The 15,781-nt window shown below is 43.5% G+C and overlaps 1 protein-coding gene across 2 annotated transcripts in view; it reads left to right on the top strand.

The window, feature by feature from the left end:
- TBC1D4 (TBC1 domain family member 4) overlaps positions 1 to 15,781 on the top strand; it is a 331,945-nt gene that overhangs the window by 253,519 nt on the left and 62,645 nt on the right. Inside the window, exons 9-11 of one of the 2 annotated variants that reach the window (XM_029603026.1) lie at positions 3,985 to 4,059; positions 6,046 to 6,281; positions 7,382 to 7,531. In XM_029603026.1, the coding sequence (XP_029458886.1) occupies positions 3,985 to 4,059; positions 6,046 to 6,281; positions 7,382 to 7,531 (461 nt within the window). The remainder of the gene's footprint in view (positions 1 to 3,984; positions 4,060 to 6,045; positions 6,282 to 7,381; positions 7,532 to 15,781) is intronic. The other variant, XM_029603027.1, reaches the window with a different exon arrangement.

Genomic DNA, 15,781 nt, shown 5'->3' with positions numbered 1-15,781 from the left:
TAATGCATGAAAAGATTAGGATAAGTCAGTTGACCTGTGTCAAAAAATTTGGCATAACATTTTAAAGTAGATATGACAGCAGGCAACCAATGCAGTTGCTCCAGTAGAGGAGTTACATGAGCGTTCCTTCTCTTATTAAAAATCAATAATTGTATTTGTAAATTCTGCAATAGATTATTCAGAATCCAGAAAAACTCCAAAGGGTAAAGCCACCTCCCTAAGTCATAACTGGTTTGGATGATTCCAAACTGGAACATCTGTTTACTCAAAGAGCTTCAGAGGATTAACTTTCAATTTCTGCAGAGTCAATCACTGGGCGATTGCATCCAAGCAATTATTCAGAAAGGACAGATTGATTTCTTGTTTAATGTCAAAATAAGCCTCCACCTGTATATCTTCAGCCTACAAGAATAATAGTTGCCAAGGGAAACAAAAGGATATGAAACAGAAAAGATGTGAGAATTGATCCTTGTGGAACACTGTATGATAACAACCATGTTTATTCCATTTTGCCTGATAAACCTAATCAGATAAGTAGGAATTAACCCTTGTGGACCGATTTCACTGTCAGTAATGGACTCATTTCAATAAAGACTGTGAGTGTGGCCTTGCTACTATCCATTCAAAGTTTGATCTAATTGGTCAGTGCCACTAAGGCAGACTCAGTGCTGAGGATGTTGACATGTTCTGCCATGCTTGTTTCATATTTGAGAAATAATTTAATTCTTTTGGAATGTGAAAAATGGTCATTCTACTCTGTCAATGGATGTAGAGAACTAACAAAATCTTTTGGGCTTCATTTTCAAAGTGGCTTGCATGCATAAAATGCTGTTTTATGCGCCGGTGCTTAAGGAAATTCCTGGCCGTGGCAATGAGCGGAAAAGTAACATGGAATTCACTAGTGTAATAAATCCCGCAGTAGTATTCCCTGTGGTAAAGCTACACTGGCTTAGTAAATAGGCCCCAAAGTAAGGCAACTTCATTCCCAAATTGCACGGAGTAAAAGACAAACTGCATTCAATTCTTGGCTTTGTAATATCTGACACGAGTGATCTCTGAAGAATGGAAAGACAATCTGCACACTTTTATCAAAGTTAACTTAGAGCCTGGAATTTTGATGCAGAATTTCTAAGCAGGAGGATGGCTTAAGTATTAGCTCCATCCATGAGTGTATATTTCTGTTATCAGAAACTCTCAGCTTCCAATTTCTTATATTTAATTTCAGCATACCTCAATAAACATGTTAACGCATTGGGGTGGGTTCGTTAAAGCCCAAAAGACCTCAGCTGGTAACTTTTAAACAGGTGCACATGTGTGCGCGTTTGCTGGCTCTCGCCCAGCGACGCGGCCGCTTTATAACATGCACACGTATGTGAGTGCATGTTATAAAATAAACCGATCGCATGCACGTATGCGCAATTTGAAGTGGGCCGCTCACCTATGCACACCAATGCCACTTCTACCTCGTCAGTGGCGGGATTTCAATAGATGTGCACTGACGCAATTACCAGTTTTCCCAGTTCGTTCCCAATTCGTCCAGGCAAGGGATAGGATTTCCAAACCCTCTAGTTTAATAGCCCCCCACCCCCCCTTTTTACCCTGTTAGCCCCGACTTTAAAACGCTGCTAACATGCCTGGAGTTTTTTTATTTTATAACTTACGCGCCATGCGTAGCAGAAGTCAATTTTCGTGGAAGGGGAGCCGGCGCGCGTAAGTATTTCTGTGCAAATTTGAAGCTGAAATCCAGGAGCGTCCGTACCCTGCCCAGACCCCAGCTCGCTCCTTTTTTCGGAGCTTTTCATTTGTGCGCGTAGCGGGAGATACACAAATGTGGCAGTCGATGTGTGGTTTATCACATAATTCCAGAAAAGCAAGGCGATGGAAGTGTAATAGTTTGATCATATGGCCTGTTGCGTGCAGTTGATTTTATGCCATTGTCTGGGCACTAGTTCAGTTTATTTTAGGTCTTGTTCCCGAGGGCCCCGGTGGGAGGCGCTGAAATAAATGAGAACGTTTACACATACCAGGAACACGTTACGTCCAGCGTTTGGTTTAGTAGTGGCAGCTTCACAAGATTTTGAAGTAAAATGCAGAATGTTACATGTAATTGCTTGTTTTCTGTACGTGTGTTGCAATCCGCAGTGAAAAATTAGATTTGATATTATGGAATATAAGAAAGATTAAATAAAATGAAAGATTGTATAACAAATATAAATGAACAGAGCATAATTAAAGATTGTACCAACCATTGTGCATCTCTGGCTCTTGTTTACCTTTCCTTCATCTCAGTTCTGTCTCCTTTTTTCATCCATTGTCTTTACTTTTTTTTATTTTTCTTCCAATTCTTTATTTTTCTTTCCGGTCATCTCACTCTTAATCCCTTATATCTTTCCATTTGCTCTGACCTTTTCTCCCCCACTTACTCTCTCGTGTCTAGTCACCCCTTGTGACCTCTTCTTGCTCTTTCTCTGCCAAACCTGTTTTTCCCCCCCCCCCCCTCTCTCCCTCTCTGATCTTTTCATTAGTTTCTCCCTTCCTGTGCTGCTCAGGATGCAGGGGCCAGCAGCATTATGAGGTGTAAAAAAAAAAAAAAGAGATTTCCTTGCTTCACTACTCTACAGCTCTAACTAACCAAAAGCTGCTTGGAACCAGCGAGTGGAGACCCAGACAGCAGTGGTCGGCGAGGCCCTGACAGCAGGCGTTTTTGTGGCTGCTGAAGAAGCTATGGGTGGCTGCATCTTAGACACAATACACGGGATGGTTCTTGCAGGACAGAAGAAAAGCTCATAGCAAATAATGTAGCAATCTGACATTGTTAACCCCCCCCAAAAAAAAGGGTTTGTCTTTGGTTATGTGATGTAATACTGAGAAAATTATTTCCTTTATAAATGTGTATGTGGGTATATGAAATAATCCTGTATTTGATTTAGTTTGTATTGCATTGTATGGGTACAGTCGAGTAGATTTTCAGAGGCCTACGAGCGTAAATCCTGGGGTTTACGCCCATGGCTGGGCCTTGCGCGCGCCGGGCGAATCTTCAAAGAGGCCAGCGATGCGCGTGAACCCTGGTACGCGCACAACTGCTGGGCCTCTTCAAAGGGGCGGGCTGGGTGGGCCAGGACAATGCCATTGGTTGCTGTCCCGAAGACTCACACGCCGCAACTTTCTTCAGCCTGGGGACCTGAAGTAAGTTATAAAGCAAAAAACAAAAAAAAAGATAGGTAGGGTTTAGGGGGTGAGGAGGAGAGGGGAAGAGGGAGGGAGTTTAGGTAGGGGGGTAGGGAACTGGGGAAGGCAGGCCTGAATGTGTCTCCGCGCGGAGTTTGCATTAATTCTCCCCCCTTGTGCACGCCGCCCGCACATGTGCGCGTGGATTATAAAATCCGGCACGCGTGTGCGCACGGCCCTCGGATTTCATAACATGTGCGATCCGGCGCACGCATGTTATAAAATCAGTGTGTCCATGTGTGTGTGCGCCGGGAAGCGTGCGCACATGGATGCACGTGGTCACGTTATAAAATCTGCCCCAGTATATACACACATACTCGCACAGTCGTGACACTGTCGTCCTGTTATTGCCTCACAAGTATCCATTGGTAGATTGATGGTTGCAGACATGCCCAGATGATAGATCACAGCAGTGGATACAGGATCATGCTGGGCTGTATGGTTCATGACAGGAGGAATACTAATTTCCTAAGTTGCCACCAACTCTGTGTGTGTCTTTCGCCTTTTCTCCCTGCACTGCTGCTTGTTTACGAGGAGGCAAAACACATAAAATGGTGCCTCCCTTGGAAACTAGCGTGCAGTACACAAGCATTGGAATGACTCGAATGTCATCCGTGCCTGAGGATGACTGCAGAGCATGCTGGGATTCTGTTTAGATGAAAGATATCTATATACGCATGCCATTATCAGTCCGTACAGTAGCATGTTGGGTATTCTTGCCAAAATTAATGAGGGAAAATTGTGTTCTTCCACCAGGGTGCTAACAGAATGCGGGGGCGACTGGGCAGCATGGACAGCTTTGAGCGGTGCAACAGCTTTGCTTCGGACAGGGTACGTAGCACAGGAATGACATTAACGTTAAACTCTTGTCAATCCCATTGCCTGTTGATAATGCTGAACTGATTATCCAGAAGAAAAATAGATACATTAATTAAAATATCTAAATACCGCCTTTCCAAAAATGTAGGCAAGGTGTCATTACAAGTTAAATTGTAAAAGTACAGAATCATAAAACAAATATATTACTAACATAATTCTTAGTAGTAAATAAGCCTAGCTGTGAATCATCTTTAACTACACACAGTTATGCAACAGTAGATTTAGTACGTTTAGATGGGAAAGAATATTATTGGATATGATGGTGTGGGGAAAAGTGCTGATCCAAGGACTTAAGCCAATTGCTGTATATTTGGGATCAAGAAGGAAATTTGTTTGCACAGTTGCAGCATTGGCTATGGATGCACAGTTTTATTTTCTTGGTCCTGGGTTGCCACACAAAAATAGGCCACTGCATTCAACCTTTCTTCACAATTAGCTGTTAGAAAACTGCAAAGAAAGGTTGAATTCCGTGGCCTCCGGTCTTCTCTCAACCTCAGCGATCGTGTGACTATATCCGACATACTTTAGCTGGTTATTGTGTCAGGCCTCAGTTGTAAAGTTGAGCCTGCGGTCACACGGCCAAGTGGCTGAACTGTCGACAAATGTTGTTAACGATCAGGGAAAGTATGGCCCAGAGCATCCAGCTTATAAACCGAATCATTTTTAGTAATTTTGCAGGCCTCAGTCACAAATGCAGCACTATCAGCCAACCAAAATTGTGCCTCTCATCCATCTGCTGTCGCTCCATATTATACAGCTGTTTGTGTCATTTCTGCTTGCATGTCCTTACTGCACTGTAGGTTCTCTTTTTATTTTTGAATAGGAATATTATTCCCAAGAAACTCCATTCTTTGGCAAAATCAGAATACACGCTCAGGGCCTGATTTACTACGAGGTCAGCATCCAAAGGGTTTGTCCAGCTAACTTGCAGGGTTGGCTGGACAAAGTCTGATGTTTGAAAAAATTCCCCAAGCCCCCCCCCCACTCCCCGGCTTAACTTTGTCCGGACAAATCATTACCCACACAAAATCTACCTTGATGAAAAGACTCAGCTCTGGGGTATTCTTCGGGTGTGGTTTCACTTGTCTGAGCAGCGGCAGGATATATAGCAGGCCTAAAGTTAACTTAATCTGGATATATTAATTTGCACTTTTAGCTAGATAAGTGCTGCTGACTATCCAGATAATTTATTGATTCATTAATTTAAGTTTTCTGGGTAACTTACCCGCTCAGCAGGATTTTGAATATGGCTTTCTAAATGTTTTTATTTTCCCCATTCTATGCCTATGGAAAGAGCAAATCAGGCCCTATATGTTTTGGTGCTGACTTTTGGTTCATTTTTTTTCAGCAGGTCATTGTGTTTCCTGTTTTTAAATCATTTTTAAGTGTCCAGCTCGGTTTTCCCCGCAGGAGGGAGACAGGCACATCGCAGGGCGAGGGGTCCCATTGTCCTGCACTTCGCGCAGCTGATTAAGTGGGCTCTGTAGTGAGATAGTGTTTTGTAGGATATTTGGTGACAGCACAGGAAATATGCTGCTGCTCTGTGAAAGGAAACCAGCGAGAAAACAGCTTTGGTCATAAGCTTTCTGCATCCTCAGACCTCCCGAATCAGTAGAGGGAAAGCTTGTTCATTTTAACATTTGTGTTGCTCTTTCAGTGTTTTTTTGAAGCAGAAAATCTTCAGAGGAACTTTATAAGCAAATTTCTCTTCAAATATATTTGGCTTTTTTTTTTTTTTTAATGGACTCGGCCTTGTAAAAGGATGTCAGGTTTTGATGGTGAAGCAGAAAATTAGCATACGTTGTTTGGTCACTGAGGCAGTGGTGTGGACAAGGCCTCTATCCCTTGCTTGGATAATCTGGGGGGATTTCTTCTGCTTGTGTCGGCAACTGGCTAAGGAAGAACAAGGCCTCACTCTTCTCTGTGGTACCTTTGCAGGACTGCTCCCCTGGAGACTCTCCTCCTGGGACCCCACCAGGTTCCCCGGTGTCTTCCTGGCAGCCCTTCCCGGAGGAAGACCAGGATTCTCCCCAGTTCAGGAGACGGGCTCACACTTTCAGCCACCCTCCCTCCAGTGCCAAGAGGAGGGTAACTGTGCCCGATGCCAGGCCCCAGAGCACAAGGTCTCCCCTTCTGAGACAGAACTCTCTAGCTGCTGACGTGCCCCAGAGCAGGTGAGTCAGAGCGCAGTGCACTCAATCAGCATTCCTTTATGTAGAAAAATGTAATTTGATTGATCCTGACTCTCAAGGCTGTGAAAACTGAGAAATTTTGTTTTGAAGATAAGGAACGTGTTGCCAGGCTGCTTTTGTTCAGTGTTTATGCTCTTACATATATATTTTTTTCTCTCTCTCGTCTGCTTCTTTCAAGAGCTCGTCACAGCGTTAGTGTTCAGATTATATAGAGACCTAAGCTGGCATTCGAGAATAAGAATCCCCACTCAGCTGCGCCAAGCGGCAGCAGCCGGCAAGAGCAGCCCCCAAACTGGAAGCGACTGGAAGGTCTGTGGCACAACATAAAGGGGGCGCCATCGGCGCGCCCGCAGTGCTCAGAATTCAGTGCCCTGTAGAACTGAATGGCTTGTTAGTAAAATAAGAGGCTCTCCCTTCCAGAGTGGCGCGTGACCGTCCCTCTACTTCAGACGTCTGCTCCGGTGAGCTTCACTCACCAGTCCAGATCCACCCCCAGATACAATGACATTTTGTGCCCTTCATTGCCCTTGAATTTATCCTACAGCAAACCACACCATTCACGGCACAGTGGGCCTGATTTACTAAGGCTTATTCCCCGTTCTGTGTCTGTGGGGAAAAACAACTTAGGAGGTAAGGCTCAGTGTTGGGTAAAATCTTGGTAATCTTCAGTTTATAGAGGTTATTGTGCTTTGGTTTTTCTTATTCTCTTAATACAAAAAATCATTTACATTCAGCCAGCTCCCTTCACTCGGGGACTTGCATTTGTTTTTCCCCGCATGAACTTGTTTGAACAGTGACAGGAAGTTTCTTGCTGTTTCTATTTTAAGGCTCCCTGACTGTTTCTTACTGATGATCTCTGGTTCCAGTCAAAACAAGTATAAAAGTTCATGCTTTTTCATGCCTCCCCTCGGAGTGCATGTCATCAGTTACCTCACTCTCTCTCTCTCTTTCTCAGATAACCCAAACCCAAGGTTTGCTTTTTGAATTCACCGCAAATTTAGCATGTTAAACGTTGTGTCTGCCATGCCTGACCAAATGTGCTGTGTTTTTTGTTTTTTTTTTCTGTTGTCGCCCTCCCTCAGCCCAGTTCCAATTGCCAGACGCATTCGCCACGAGAGCGAGTCTGCACCCTCCAGCCTCCCCTCCTCCTTTTCTGCCCCCTCTTTCCTGAAAGGCTTTTACCAGGGCTCAGGGAGACTGTTGCAGCAGTCTGAGGTCGAGGCCTCCAAGAGGTGAGAACATCTCCTTCTGCAGCTTTGGGGGGCATCACAGCCTTCCTCTGCTGCTGCTGCTGCTGCTGCTGCTGCTGCCGCTACTGGTTTAATTTTAGGCATGGTGGGTTTTCTATTCTGTGAAATTTGGCTACATGCAAAAAAGAAAAAAAGGCCCAAAAGGCGATCTCCATAAGACAGACCTGAATGCCCCACCAAATATATATATATATATATATATATATATATATATAATTTTTTACAGCATGAGAAAACAAAATGCCGCAGGCCAATATAACCAGGTGTTTGGCCACTGATGTGGCCCAGGAATCTCTCAGAATAGAAGCCTCAGTGGCAAATGAAAAATGTATAATAATCTTGGTGTGCTAGATGGTTCAGTTCCACTATTACTCCTTTGTTGGAGTCATTCTAAAGAAAGTGTCAGGATGCATCGGTGGACTGCACATCCAAACAAAAAAAAACAAACAAACTAATTTAACGGTGGCTACCTTTGTTAATCAAATTGTATGCATCTCGGGTTTTATGAGCATTTCACCAGTTAAGAGTGTTTGCTTTGTGAGGTTGCTAAAGTTGGCTTGCATTTGCAGACTAACGTTTGCATGCTCTGTGTTTTTAAGCCGTGCACCAAGAATGGGAAACCTTGAAAAGTGAATCAAATAATAACCAGCTAACTTGTGCCATTGATACGTGAGAGACACGTTTTAAGAGGGTCATTTTCGTGCTTTACTTGTGGAAGTGGGCTTTTGCAAAATTGGTGGGTACCTTCACACTGAGGGCCTCTACATGTAAGTGTACCCGCAGTGTTCCCGGGGTGGGGGGCTTGGGGAAGGGTTTTGAATATTCAAAGTATCCTCGTCTTGCTTCTCTAGCAAGCTGCCTCTCGGAGCAAACTTTGTAACTGCCCGCGCTGGTGTTGAGTCTGTGGGTACTTTCTACCTACTTTCAAATTACCCACATCCTTGCCATTGGAAACATTTCCCAGTGATACTATCCAGAAACAATTATAGCTGCTGATGTGTGCCTGTTAGATTCCCAAGAGCAATTGCTTGAACATTTTTGCAAATGCAAAAAATATGCATGGAACTCCAGACCGTGCCTGAGCCCTATCCCTGAAGGCACCTCCACTTGCTGTGAGCAAAAGGACGCACTTACAGGCCCTACTCGTGTACTCTTCTGTGCATATCAGGTGGGAAATTTTGTAAAAGCCTATTTCTGCAGGTTGTGTGCCACTTTACCCTTGGAAATTACTTTGAAACTTTCCTTCTTGGTGTTTGAATATTTCTTTGCTTATTTTTGAACTGTATCACTGTTGTGGTATGCGTACAATTAGTACAACCACAAGGTCTGTGTTATCAGTGCTGTAACTCGCAAAAGGCACTCAGGAGGAAGAGTCACCAAAAATATATAAAACAATCCTTGATGGAGTGTCATTAGTGCCGAGTTCAGGAAGCCATTTTGGTCCTTAAGAAAACTGGATTCTTGGCCCAAGATGAGAATTAGCCAAAGATGGTTTGCGTGAGCTTTGGGGACCATCTAATTCCTTCCTTCACATGGCACTCGTCTTTCAGAGTTAAATCAACCTTGACTGTTGTGAATAAGTTGCCCTTAAGTTTTATTCATAAGCAATATTGCTTAACTGTCCTCCTAGGAAGCCATTTACTATGCCGCATTAGGCATTTGCTGCTCAGTAAACACTTCAATAAAGTGCTAATGTGTGATATTTGAAATACTGCGTGTTATTCCCCCGCCCCCCCATAACGCAGTTATGGTAATGCAAATGTATGCAAAGCAGCTCATTACCAGGTAATTTCATGTAAAGAAAATAAAGCAGCTTGTCTGAATAGTTGCAAGCTGTGCTATTTTCTGTATCTTTGCCTCCACCAGGGATGTATCAGGAAGGTACAGGGGTTGAGGGGTCTGGGAGCATGTTTTGAGAAAGGGGAGGGGACAGAGCTAAGGCCCAATATTATAGTTTAAAAACTTTCATATTTTAACATTGGTTGCCTCAAGAGGAGCTATGACTTTGGGACGTACATTTTCTTTGCATTCATAATTGTCTGTATCCTGTCCCCTCCTCCCAGTTGCCCTCTTCAAGTGTGTTTTAATCACTTTGACTCAAAATTGAAAGAATGAAAGTTTGGTGACTATGCCTTAATTTGAAAAATCGTGCATCTTAAATGCAGAAATCCGAGGACCAATAGTCATTTGGGAGGGGAACGAAATGCATTCACAAAATAGGGAAGGGAAATGGGAGCCCTCAAGTCTAAGGAGCTCAAGATAGTTGATGAGTATGACCAAGCAATTGGAAAAGCTAACAGTATACTTAGGAGGAACGACGTAGTATTACCTCTGTCTCCAGTGAGACTCTTTCTTGAGAAAAAGCCAATGAGAGCTGCCAAACTGGCGCATAGTCTGCATTATAAACCATATATAGAAGCAGTTATGGAGCTGAAGATTTACTCGTTAGAATAAAGGAGGGGAAAGAGGAGATAGGCTAGACATTCAGATCTCTAGCGGCTTCATTATGGTACCAGAAATTAGTATTCTCCATAGAATAGAAAGCTGCAGTATAAGGCGTCATATGAAGCTGATGGGAGAGAGGGAGAAAGAATGCGAGGAAATGTTTTTTCACTGAGAAGGTGGTGGAGACCTGGAGCAAACTTTTAGCAGAGGTGATAGGAGCCCCCAAAACAGTGACAGAATTCAAGCATGCTCGGGGCGGGCACAAAGGGTCTTAGCTGGGGAGAGGGGCAAAGATTGGAGAGGACTGGTGATAAAGTAGGATCTGTGGCAGCACGGAACAAGTATAAGTGGGCATGTTGAGCAGAGCAACTTCTCTTTTTCTGCCAACATCCTCAGTATTTCTGTGGGTTTGTGCAAATTGTTGAAACGGTGTTGGTCTCTCATTGCAGGCTTCATATGAAACTTTCTATAACAGAACACAGCGTAGATGTAGAGAGGGCTTTTTTTCTTCATTTTGGTAAACTCTTTATCCCCTTTTTGTTGTTTTTGGTGAATTCTTCAAAGGTTGCTGGGCTAGGCAAATGTCTTGCTCTTTAAAAATGCCTCCCTTTTTGTTTGTCTGATCTTGAAGACAGTATTTTGTTAACGAGAGATATAAATGGATACGATTGTATACCATGCTTCTAAGCAGAAGCTGAGCCAGTGCTGGTTTTATTCTCATTAAAAACAGGAGGTAAAAGTCTATCCATTCAGTAAGTGGAAAACCAGGACTGGTTCAGCTTCTCACTACAAGCGCAGAGTTATATAGTAACCCTACCCGTGAGATCTCAAGAGTTCAGCTATTACAGACCCTTTCGAGTTGGCCCTTTAATACGTATCACTGCTTACTGATTGATCTTCTGTTATGCTGATTGAGAGTTACTAAGATGCCTTAATTACTGGATGAATGAATATAAAAGATGGTGATGAGGGAAAGTAGGCTCCAGTTATGCAGTTGTGAAGATTTATGCTCATAGACAGTAACAACTCTGTCAGTCGGAAAGCTTGGCCAGTCACACTCATTTTATCAGCAAGTGATGAAACATTGTAGGGAATGCACCAAAGAATTTTAGTAACTACTTTCAGGGTGTTGTGGAACCAAGGACCATGGGGCTGATGTACTGAATTGTGTTAACATTGGCCATTAACGTGCATAAACACAGTGAGGTAAACAGTGAAAGGCTTTGATCGTGTACCTGAAATATCAAAATGCCCTAACCCACCCCTATGTCCCCGCTAAATTTTGTCAGGGTAACTCATTACTTACACAAAATTTAGCCAGGTAAAGAGAAGCGGAACTGGGGGTGTACCGGCGTGGGGTTAAACTTTAGCCAGTGAGGGCTGATATCAGCATTGCCTGGTTAAAGTTAGCTGGATAGGTCTGATAGGCAGAATAGCTGCCCTAAAGTTACCTGGGTAGCTATCCCCGGGTATGTCCTGTTATGGGAACGCTGGAGGCAGTCCCATTTCTAGAAGATTGTGTACCCATGGGCCACGACGCAACCGCAGAGGAGCTCCGGGAAAGCGCCGAGGCAGGTGAGGAGTGCCCAAGCATGGGCTGGAGATGAGGAGCCCTGGCCTCTGCCGAACCTGAATGCATCAGAGAGACCCAGCAACGCAATATTGGTCTCTGGAGTAGCCCTCTGGCCACTCGATAGCCCTTTTGGACCTGTCGTACATGAACGGCAGATACGACAGGACGGACAGAGACTGAGGGCTATAACAAACAGGTTCAGACAAAGACTCAGGATACTTGAAGAGGTGAGACGAGACTCAGGATTCTTGATGGATGAGACGAGACTCAGGATACTTGAAGGACTCCAACAGAATCACAAGATCAAGAATTCTGAGTAGGTACTGCCACACCATGCGCCCTACACAGCCAGTCAAGGCAGGTCATGGACCACACTAGTGGTTCCCGACTCAGGTTGCTTGGAGATTTCAAGATGAAGACTCCGGCGAGGCCTGCACCGAGGCACGCTCTCCACAGCCAGTCAAGGCAAGGCACGGACCACGCTGAAACGGAACAGGTTTAGGCAGAGTTCTTAGTCATAGACGGAGACAGACGCAAGGGACTCCGAAGACCCGGACAGGATTCAGGATTTGGAGTAGGAGCTCGGAGACGGGACTCAGAGCAAGGACACTGAGACGGGACTCGGTGCAAGGAACATTAAAAGCCGGGATCTTCTGGAGGCTTGCGCTGCCGAGGAAAAGGGCATCTGGAATAAAATAAGTCATCAAGGACATCAGGAGGTTTAGAAGATTTGAAGAGAAGGATGCCGGGAACATCAGGACATCTGGGACCGATGAGACAGAAACACATGATCAGACGAGAGACCATGATGAAGACGAAGACATGTAATTCCAACATGGAAAAGAGTGCCTAGGAGAAGCTGGATTGAAGAGAAGTCCTAAGGAGGACTGGCTCCTTGCGAAGGCAATGAAGACAGACCCTACTTATAGGGCTGAAGATAACCAGGTGGGGCCATGGGGCCACTTCCATGCTGGCCCGTTAAGAGGCTGAAGGAGGCGCGGCCGCATGCCTAAAGAGGAGGAAGACAGGACCCTGAAGAGCGGTGTCCCTGCTGCTGAATGAAGCAGGAGCAATGCTAGGCTGCAGAACAGGCCCCTGACGTGAGCGGCGGCGTCCAGGCCGCAAAGATGAGGCTGAGGGCGGCTCCAGGCCACATGGAGGTGCAGCAGCGGCACCTTGCTGCTGCGTGGCAGCAGGAATATCGGCGGCCTCTGGGCCGCGTAGAAACGCCGTCGGCGGCCTCCTGGCCGCAAAGGCTGCACCAGAGCGGTTCCAGCCACGCAGAGGGGACGTCGGCGGCCTCCGGGCTGCAGAAGAAGCTGGAAAAAAAGGTGAGAGAGCCGCGGGTAGAATCGTAACATGTCCAATGGATCATTTATCTGGGTGTGTTCCACTGAATATCCCAGTAAAGTTATTTGGATTAAGTTTCCTGTTTACGAGCCCATTGAATATTGACCTCAGTGTTTCTTGCACATTCCATTGGCCAGTGTTAATGACATGCAAATGAGGTAGATGGTAAAATGCGCATGTATTTCACACACAGATAGTATTGCAAAAACGTAAGTATACCTCCCCGAGGTGTAGGTACTGCATACATTAATGTGTCCATGAGGCAGTTTGTGTGCTTACTGTTTCATTGTGCTAGTAAATAATGAGCTGTTTTGCATAGTTTTACATCTCATTACCTCATTAGCAGAGATCTCATTTTAAAATTATCCTAAGTGAATTTTATGCTCCTTAGAGCTATCTTTTATAACCCTAGCTTGCTTGTTCTCACAGCGCTTTTATTCTGTATTAATGCTTGTGGTAGAATGATCATACTTTAGCATGTTGTCTCCTGTGTTGAACACCTAAGAAGTGCTTTAAATTTTTTTTTATGCACTCCCTGGAAGGTTATGTTGGACATTTAAATTACCCTGAAATCAGTTGTTTGTTTTTAAGATAAAATGTTAACTTTGATTCTTTAGTGCATTGCTTATTAGTGGTGAGCAGGGGTAGGTTTTTCGTTTTGTTTCATTTACTATTTTTTTCATTGCTTTGTTTTTTTTGTTTCATGTCTGCATCTTAGCATGCGCTAAAAGGCAACAAAACAAAACAGCAAATGCTGTTAGTGTTTTCACTGTCGTTTTAAATCAGCTGCATGTCCTTGTGACTTGTTCAGCAGTTTTAGCTGAAATCTCTTAGCGTAGGGAAAACACATTGTAAATGTCCTAAATTATTCTGAAATCAGTCTTGGCGGTGATTGTACTTAATGAGGTCTTTACTATTTCGGTGACCCCCAACTCTGTCCTCAGGTGCCCCTTCCCCCCCCCCCCCCAGGTTTTCAGGATACCCACCATGAAGGCGCATGAGACATGCTTGTACATATTACATGTCTCGTGTATCTTCGTGGTGGGTATCCTGAAAACTTGACCAACTGGGAGTCTCTGGCAACCACTTAGCTTATGCTTTCAGAGGTTTTAATGCACAGTCATATATTGCTGCTCCACAAATCATAATGTATATATTTCTTTATACTATGTGAAAAGATGCTTACTGATAAAATGGGAAACATTTTTGGAAAGTACATGCTGGGACATACTGTTGACATTACTCTTGATTCCAACCCTGATCCTCCAACTGCATCTTACTAATTACTCTACCTACCAGTAAAGTGGATAAGAATGCACCATCTGGACAATTAATTTTCCTATTCTCCTATTGAGACACTTTCATACAAATGTTTACTTGATACAGTTTGAGTTGCTCTGTTATGGATATTCCTAAAACCCGTTCACCTAGGGCTCCTTGTCATCAGGGACCCCACCAGTCGGATTTTCAGGATTTCCACAACAAATTGTAGCACTTTCAAAAGTCTGTTCGGACTTATATTGTAGAAATATCACATTTTTCCACACCAAGCATTTTTCCAGCAAAACACTTATATATCCTTTCTTTGTGAACCTTTTTTTTTTTTTTTTTTAACAAAGGAACGATGCAAACATTGTTTTCTGGAAAACTGAAATTAAAGATTTTTATAAAAATCTATTTTACCCTAGCACTAATGAACTTTTCAGAATATTTGGCCTATAAACTGTTTCTGTAGAGGTGAAGATGACTTAAGTCTTTGATGCTTCTATGCTAATGGAAGATCTGTCATGCATATTGTTAGATCTCATTATTTTTCGACATTATCTTGTTGGAATGTGCCTCAGAAATTGTCACAGGCTCTCCTGTGCAGGATTGCCTGTGATATCCATGCCAGAATGACTGTCTAGAGCCAAAGGGTCACACCCACTGTCTTCAAGTCCCAGAAGTGAAACCCCAAGACTTAACTTTGGCTGTTTATACATGTCTTGATTAAACTTAAAGATATGGCTAAAAAAAAATACAGTAGTGATGGGAAAGAATACAATCAGGAAAATGTGCATGGCATTATTTCCATGCTCATAATGAAAGGATAGTCTCGTGGCTGTAAACTTACCAACCTCACAAATTAGATTTTTATACAGAGAACGCACCTGCTTTGTAGTAGTGGACGGCTTGGTGAGGCAAGTCAAGCATTAGTACAACCATAAAAGTATTGAGCACGACAACACTGTCAAAACTATTTAAAAGGTACAGAAGATATACACACACACACACACACACACACACATATATATATAGTACAAAAAATAAGGCAGTTAATATGCTTTTACTAGTGTTTTTGATGTGTGTACATACAGTAAATATAGAATAGGACTACCTCAGGGATTGGCACAAAAATAAAAACAATCCATGTATTAATTTTTCACAATTATATAAAATAATACAATATAGAAAAGTATGAGCTACCACCAGATGTTGAAAAGGGTAAAGTCCAAAAATGTCTTTATGCAGAGATGTTGGTGATAAAAAAAAATCCTGTGGGGGCAGGGATCTGCTCCAAATTGTAGGAGAAACTGATGCTTGAAAATACATGCAGCACAAATGTTGCTTAAGGAAGCTGTTCCATTCTAAACCCGTGCGAACATAAGAACATAAGAAATTGCCATACTGGGTCAGACCAAGGGTCCATCAAGCCCAGCATCCTGTTTCCAACAGTGGCCAATCCAGGCCATAGGAACCTGGCAAGTACCTCAAAACTAAGTCTATTCCATGCTACTGTTGCTAGTAATAGCAGTGGTTATTATCTAAGTCAACTTAATTAATAGCAGGTAATGGACTTCTCCTCTAAGAACTTATCCAATCCT

This window comes from Rhinatrema bivittatum, chromosome 5 (genome assembly GCF_901001135.1).
Source record: "Rhinatrema bivittatum chromosome 5, aRhiBiv1.1, whole genome shotgun sequence".
NCBI lineage: Eukaryota > Metazoa > Chordata > Amphibia > Gymnophiona > Rhinatrematidae > Rhinatrema > Rhinatrema bivittatum.
Note: the sequence above shows the minus strand (reverse complement) of the source record. Positions and strands in the feature narration are given on the sequence as shown.